The sequence below is a fragment of the Nannospalax galili genome, unplaced genomic scaffold, assembly GCF_000622305.1.
Source record: "Nannospalax galili isolate Female #2095 unplaced genomic scaffold, S.galili_v1.0 scaffold1153, whole genome shotgun sequence".
NCBI lineage: Eukaryota > Metazoa > Chordata > Mammalia > Rodentia > Spalacidae > Nannospalax > Nannospalax galili.
This window is the reverse complement of record NW_008333036.1, coordinates 20462-28748: the sequence shown is the minus strand read 5'-3', so window position 1 is coordinate 28748 and position 8287 is coordinate 20462. Positions and strand designations below refer to the sequence as shown.

Below are 8287 nucleotides of genomic sequence, written 5' to 3'. Positions count from 1 at the left end.
AAAAAAAGAATTATATATATATAATGTCTTTTTTGAGACAGGGTATCCCTGTAGCTGTCCTGGAACTCACTATGTATACCAGGCTGGCCTTGAACTCACAGAGATCCGCCTGCTTCTACCTCCCGAGTGCTGGGATTAAAGGCATGAGCCACCACGTCTGGCAGTTAATATACTTTGAAATTTATTTTGGACATAGAAGTTTGCTCTCTCTGTTTATTGACATTCTCATGTTTTTAATTAATTAGTCTCATATGTCGGACACTATTATGAGCAAGTGAAAAGAAGAAAAGGACTAATAACATCTAATGAATACCTACATATAGAATAGCTATCTGCTGGATACATGATTGTGATCTTTGTTCCTATAACTGAGCAGAAGTCGCTTTTTAATTTGTTCAAAAGCTGAATAAATTTAAGGTTCACGGATTCAAGTATCTTGTCTGATTTTAAAAGGCCAAAAGGTAAACGATGATAGTCACTGGCTGAATCATGATATTAATCTTAGATTTTGAATCCAGAGTCCATATGCAGTCTACTATGCAATGTTCTTTTTCTAAATAAAACTAAACTTACAATATACTATGATAAATCTTATATAACAGTGAAAAATTATGTCTTTGAGAAGCTTGAGCTTAGAGCTTGTGAAATTAACTCTGGGTACTAATTCAATTTCATCCCCAGTGGTTGATGGACAGATACTATGGAAGAATGCAAATCCTGACATTTGAGATTTGTTGTGATGTCAAATTGCTAGAGCAACTTCTCAACATGATGCACGCTGTCTAACTGACAGGTGAAAGACTTGCCATTCTCTGTGAACCACTTTTCCGTTGTTTCAGAGAGTGAAAATATAAATGTCTCTTTGGAGATTTAGACTTGGGTCCACTTAACTCAGTTAAAGGGAAAGTAAAATAATGCTAATGAAATAAAGCAAGATCCAATGGCTATAGTAAATATGGAAGTTAAATATTTTCCAGTGATGATTAGTGAAAAAGAAGGATTTATATGTTAGAGCAAGGTTTTTAGCCTTAAACATGCATCACTACTTCAGAAGGGTGTTTGATTGTGTGCTTGGGGGGGTGTGTATGTGTGTGTGTGTGTGTGTGTGTGTGTGTGTGCGTGCATGTGTGCGTGCGTGCGTGTGTGTGTGTGCCTGAACCAAATTATATAACAGATTTTAATCCAAATGAATGAACTTGGGGATGAATTGCTGTTTCCAGTGTTGACTGATCTCCTGTCTCATAAGGAACATCTCTGCTCATACTGGGAGAAAGTAAATTGTTATTAAATTCGTAATTTCTATGGAACATAACAACACTACTTGACTGCCACCAGCTTCTATATATGATCACCATTTCAGAACATGAATATAATAGATTTTTGTTCCTCACTATTTTTGTTCTGTTTTGTTTTGGTTTTGTTTTCTTTTGTTCTGTTTTGCTTTGCTTTGCTTTAGTGCGTTTTTGACAAGGTCTCCCTAGCTCCAGTTCACCTAGAAACTACGTGGACCAGGCTGGCCTCAAACTCACAAGAAATCCACTTGTCTCTGTACCCCAAGGACTGGAATTAGGGGCATGCACCACCACACCCGGTGTTCCTCCAGTTTTTATAGAATTACAATTACAAAATAAATGCATATATTTATGTATATATATAATGAGAATTTTTAATACATGTGAATATTGTTCTATGAGTAAATCAAGTTGACTAACATATTCACCTCACTTACTTATTTGTGATAAGAACATTGAACATCTACTCTTAGCAGTTTTCAAATATGCAAGGTACAGTTCTTTTTACCATGGTCACCTTGCTGTGCAATGAATCTGCAGGAACTACCCATCCCATTTAGCTGTATATTTTTTCCATTTAGACAAATATCTTCCATTCTATATTCCCTCCAACTCCACCTCATTTGCTCATGGTCCACAGTCAGATTCTCTGCTTCTGTGAGTGTGGCTTCTTTAGTTTCCACTTTTACTGAAATCTTTTAGTGTTTGACTTTCTGTAACTCTTTATTTTCACTTACTACAAAAACCTCCAGGTTACTTCACATTATTACAAAACACAGGATTCCTTTTAAAAGGTGAATAGTGTGTGTGTGTGTGGTGTGGTGTGTGGTGTGTGTGTGTGTGTGTGTGTGTGTGTGTGTGTGTTGTGCACTCACCTAACACTGGTTGTTTGCACATTGTTCATTTTTATGAAAAATGCTGCAATGAAAACGGAAGGACTTGTATTTGACATAGTAATGTCATTTCTTCTGGACATATGTCCTTAAATTTACTATCTCCCCTCACAATCCTTCCACTTCTCATTTTGTTTTACATTGTTGGAAATCAAACTCAGGACTTTAATGTATTAAGCAAGCACACTATTATTGTGCTACAAATTCAATCTATATTTGTCAAAATCCTCCATACACTTTCAATAAATGGTGTATTAATTTATACTCATCAACAGTTTATAAATATACCCTACTTTTAACAGCGCACCAAACTTATCTTTTGAATTTGTTAAAATTTCTTTACATGGGTATGAGACATTTCCAATAGTTTTCATTTATAATTCTCTGATAATTAGTCATGTTCAGCACTTGTTGACATCTCTGATTTTATGTTAGTTTAGATGCTAATGTAAAAATAGGCTTTCATTAATTGAGTTTCCTCTTCTAGTTTATTAACATAATTACAACTTTCAGTTTCTCCTGTTTCCTCTTTCAGGTAGGACTAATACCAAAGCCAATGGAAGGAGCAAATCTCTCCGTGGTGTCAGAGTTTGTGTTCCTGGGACTCACCGCCTCCTGGCAGACCCAGCTACTGCTCTTTGTGTTCTCCTCCATGTTTTATGTGGCAAGCATGATGGGAAACTCCCTCATTGTGTTCACAGTGGCTTCTGACCCTCACCTACACTCTCCCATGTACTTTCTGTTGGCCAACCTGTCCTTCGTTGACTTAGGTGTTTCTTCTGTTACATCTCCAAAGATGATATATGACCTGTTCAGAAAGTACAAAGTCATCTCCTTTAAAGGTTGCATAACTCAAATCTTCTTCATTCATGTTATTGGTGGTGTGGAGATGGTGCTGCTCATAGCCATGGCCTTTGACAGATATGTGGCCATATGTAAGCCTCTGCACTACCTAACTATTATGAATCCAGGAATGTGCATCTCCTTCTTAGTGGCTGCCTGGGTGGTTGGCCTTACGCATTCTCTAGTTCAACTAGTTTTTGTATTAAACTTAGCTTTCTGTGGACCAAATGTGTTAGACAGCTTCTACTGTGACTTTCCCAGGTTTATCAAACTTGCTTGCACAGACACATACCCAATGGAATTACTGGTCTCAATCAATAGCGGGTTCATGTCCGTGGCCTCCTTCCTCATACTCATCTTTTCCTATATAGTCATCATATTCACTGTGCAGAAACACTCTCCAAGTGGCTCCTCCAAAGCTCTGTCCACACTTTCATCTCATGTTACAGTGGTGTCCTTATTCTTTGGTCCTGTGATATTTTTCTATACATGGCCTTCATCCTACACAGACCTGGATAAATTCCTGGCCATATTTGATGCAATTGTCACCCCTTTTCTGAACCCTGTGATTTACACATTCAGGAATCAGGAAATGAAGATGGCAATGAAGAGATTATTCAGACAGTTAATGGTTAATGATCGAATCTCTTGAGCAGAAGCATTGTGAACAGTCTTAACTGAGCTTCTGAGCTTTCAAATTTGTTTATCAACCTCTGAGAATATTTTTATTTGCCTATTTTGATATATGCCTATCTATACCATAAGTATGACTTTTTGCCTTATATTTAGGAGGAAGTAACATTTTCCTATGAAAACAGACATTCCATATATTTATATAGCTGAAATTATAATAATAAAGTACCTCAATTACTAAGGAATAATATTTATATGAAGTAATCTCTTAGACATATAGAAGAGGGATGATTACTTTAAGTTCTTCAGAACAGGAAAAACTTTCTCTTTTTATTTATTAATTTCATAGGTTTACTAGTGTAGAAATAGAAATAATTAAAATACAATTTTAAGCTCATGTGTCTCTGAACAATAAATTGAAAAGAGCAGATGAGTATATGTGATGTTACAGACCTCCAAATAATGACAAAAACCACAAATGTTTTTCTATATTAAAGAGACATGGCGACATGGAGACATAGCTCAGTGGTTAAGAGCACTGGCTGCTCTTGCAGAGGACCTACGTTCAGTTCCCAGTACCCACACAGGTGGATATCAACTGTCTGTAGCTCCAGTTCAAGCGGATTTAATGCCCCTTCTGGCCTCATTCTGCATTGCATGCATGGGCGCAAAATGCTCATACACACAAAAAAAGTGATTAATACCGGTACTAAAAGTACAGCGAGAACTTTTGTACTGCCTGGTATCAATCACGAAATTCCTAAACACTCCACAGAGTCTTCAAGCAATACTTTCAACCCGTGTGAATCAACCACATAATAGGACTTTTCTAGAAAAGCCTGTCCTCGTGTGATTTTCACCTACATCTCGATACCAAAGTTCTCTGAATTCTGCCCATCTGTCACCAGATTATTTGTTCAAGACAATATTAAGAGAAAGAACAAAAGATAAAATCAGTCAGAATTTTTTCAACTTTCTGAGTTTTTTTTTCCTTGTGTATTGACCAATATGTTACATGCTTTCAAGGGACCAACTTCCACCATAATGCAAAACAAATTATTTAACCAAATTTTAGTTTGCTCGCTTTTTCATTCATTTCATCTCACTTTGTGGTCTTCCCCTCCTTCCTTTCCCTTTTAGCCTATCCAATGCCTTTGACATAAAAGAAATGCAAAAATGAGCACAGGGAATTACAAAATAGGTCCTTAAATATGTGGACTATTTCACTGAAGAAGGTAGGAAATTTATACAATGTTAAGACAGAGTTTCATATGTAGCCTCTCATTTGCATTATCAGAATTAGAGAAACTCCTTATCATAGTGTGCTGTTATCTCACCTTGTGTCATTAAAATATAGGACACAGATAGTAAAACTAATAGTAACCATGCACATATTTTCATACATTTTAAAAATATTTTTATTGGTTCAAGAATTTCATACAATGTATTTTGATCATATTCAAACCCCCCTCCACTCTTCTTACTCCCACTTTACTACCCCTCCTCGACTTCATGTCTTATATTGTCTTTTTAAAATACGTATAGAATCTAATCTTTTCCCAAGTACTTTTGGATGTGGGTCCATCTCTTGGAGTCTGGACAACCTACCTGGCTTCATGCCAGTAAAGAAAGATGACTCTTGCCAAATGTGGTGGTGCCCACCTCTAATCCTAGCACTTGCGAGACAGAGACAGGCAGATCTCTCTGAGTTCAAGGCCAGCCTGGTCTACATAGTGAGTTCCAGGCCAGCTGGGGCTACAGGGAGACCCTGTCTCAAAAAAGAAAAGAGGAAAGAAGGAAAGGAAGGAAGGAAGGGAAGGAGGGAGGGAGGGGAAGGAAGGAAGGAAGGAAGGAAGGAAGGAAGGAAGGAAGGAAGGAGGAAAAAAAGGATGACCCCTCTTTCCCATTATCTAACAATTGCCACTAGATCTTCAGCTAGGGCTGGGGCTTCTTGCCCATGCCCCCATCCATGCTAAGCTTCTGTCTTACTCTCTCTCTCTCTCTCGCTCTCTCTCTCTCTCTCTCTCTCTCTCTCTATATATATATATATATATATATATATATTTAAATAAGAATTGTTCTACTTGTTCTAACAAGTACAAATTTCTTGCTGCGTTCATGAAGCAGTTCTGTAGGGTAATTGAACTGGATCATTTTTTATGTACCTCAACCTTGCACATATTATTTCTCACTTAGTGAGTTTCCAGACTTCAGAAGTGTTGGATAAGCTTGTACTCTGGAGTGGCAAGCTGGACCGGCAAGCAATTCATAGATGCCTTCTTCTCTAGCTTTTCACCTGCTTGCTTCAGTCACCTCAAACTAATTGGACTACAAGACTCTCCTTAGGAGGGAAAGGGCAGAGGGAAACTGTCACTCCTCCCACCCAATCAGTCAGCCTTAACTGCATGAGGGGGAGGGATTAGGATAGGGACAGGAGAAGTCAGGGAGAGAAAATTCACTTTGCCACCTTGGACTGGCTGGTAGCAGGTCAGGAAGCCACAGACAGAATGTAGGGGAAAAAGGCCCAAAGGTGTTCATATCTTTGTAAGTACCCCCTCACTGCCACCCTATGCTTTGTTAGCAAGCCCAATAAATATGTTTATTCCCTAAACTGTAGTTTGGAGGAATATTGTCTCTATTTGTTGTAAGGGCAGTGGGAGGAAGGGGCCACACTGGGAGCCTGGGAGCAATCTTTACCCCTCCCAGTAGTAAATTTAACTTACAAGAAGGATGTTAAAATTTGTGGGGTACACATAGAAGTCTAATATGTACATTGGCTTGGGTAGAAGCTATGTGAATTATGTTTGAAATAACAAGAAGGAACCAAGGAAACATGCTGATTTATAGGCCTGATTAGCAGCATGTTTCTTAACGTCATTCAGTGTTCATTCATCTTTCCTTACTTCACTCTCCTCTTCCTTTCTTCTTTGAATCCTTCCATACCCCTACAAAATATTTGTGTGATATTTGGAAGGGAGACTACTCACTTTTGTTCTATAAATCAGTGCTGTGTTGATATCAAAGCAGCTTACTAGAAGCATGCTATCTCATTCACTGATGGTGGGATTCCTAACTCATGCAAACACTATGGAAACAAACTAAAAATGAAGCTACCATATGATCTGGTTATACTACTCCTTGACATATACTCAAAGGACTCATCCTAATGCAAAGATACTTGTAAATCCATTTTTATTACTGTTCTTTTAACAACCAATAACAAATGGAAAGGATCTATATGTCCTCCAACTGACAAATGGATAATGAAAATATGGTATATTTACACAATAGAATTCTACTCAGTGGTAAAGAAAGATAAAATCATTAAATTTGTAGGTAAATGGATGGAACTATAAACTGTTGTATTAAGTAAAGTAACACAGGCTCAGAAAATCAAGCGACATATGTTCTCCTTCATTTGTGGATCTTAGCACCAAACCCTTATACGTGAGTATAAATCCTGATATAACCCCAGGAGCCAAGAAAAAGGAGAGGAACCACAGACATAAAGGGAAAGAAAGAACCCAAGAGAGGGGGGAAAGTAGGAAACAGATGTAATCAAGGGGGAAATGGATGAAATGGGGGTATTCAACTGGGAAGAAAGGACGAAAGGACATGCAAGGAACCATGGGTGGTAAAAGAGAAGGAGCTCAAGGGAGGGGGATAATAGAAGATAGGTATTATCAAGGGGAAATGGAGAAAATGGGAGTACTTTAACTGGGGAGGGAGGAGGGAGGTTAGATAGGGAGAGACAGAGAAGAGATAAATGAAGCTTAGGTGGTGTGAAAAACCAGAGGAAAATGTATTTACTCTAAAAGTTACTGAAAAATACACATGCAAAATGAGAGAATGAATTCATGTCTATACCTGAAGGCTATATAACAAGAAACACAGTGCCAAACTAGAGAAATCTCCCTTCAAGGTTTTGGTGAATGTAGTCCAAGAGACTCCAAAATAACACAGGCTGTTGTGGCAGCACAGAAACTGAAGATAAGACCCTATTGCTCAAGACAGGACATACTTCAGAAATAGGACTGGGAGCTGTGAAACTGGAACTGAAATGGAAGCCTCTTCCCTGAAGACAAACTATCATAGTTCCAGAGGACACTATGCAAGCTGCTAAGGAAGAAAATCAATCAAAGGTCCAACCTCAGCTTTAAAGCTTACTAATCACAATAACAAACAGCACAACAAACTATAGAGGTGCAGTACTGGCACATTTATCTTAGGGATAATCAAGCTATCTAACTGGAATAAATCAGAGGGAACTCATAGGTGGCACTGTAAATATTGCCAAATACACATGGCTGGAGAAGTCTTAGATTCTAGGAAAAATCTTTTCTCTGTCTTATCTATAGAAAAATATAATTTCTTATTGTGTACTAAATATGAATTCTTATACTTACAGACAAGTTTACCATTCACCACTCACTGAAGAATCTTCCTTCCTCAAAAGATGGAGACCATGATAGAGTTCCACAACTGGTCACACACAGATAATATATGTCTTAGAGATGTCCAGCCCTGAGTGACACATCTATAATGGAATCTCTACACCTCATGAAACATAGTGAAACAGTGGGTAAAGTGACTACTAATGCATCTCTCATCTCTCACCAGTGAATC

At 38.0% G+C, this 8287-nt stretch overlaps 1 protein-coding gene across 1 annotated transcript; it reads left to right on the top strand.

The window, feature by feature from the left end:
• Positions 1–2741: 2741 nt before the first annotated feature.
• On the top strand, positions 2742–3699 carry LOC103729761 (olfactory receptor 4F3/4F16/4F29-like). Its single transcript, XM_008827841.2, has one exon. The coding sequence runs from the start codon at positions 2742–2744 to the stop codon at positions 3678–3680; it is 939 nt and encodes a 312-aa protein (XP_008826063.1). The 3' UTR covers positions 3681–3699.
• The last annotated feature ends 4588 nt before the right edge of the window (positions 3700–8287 follow it).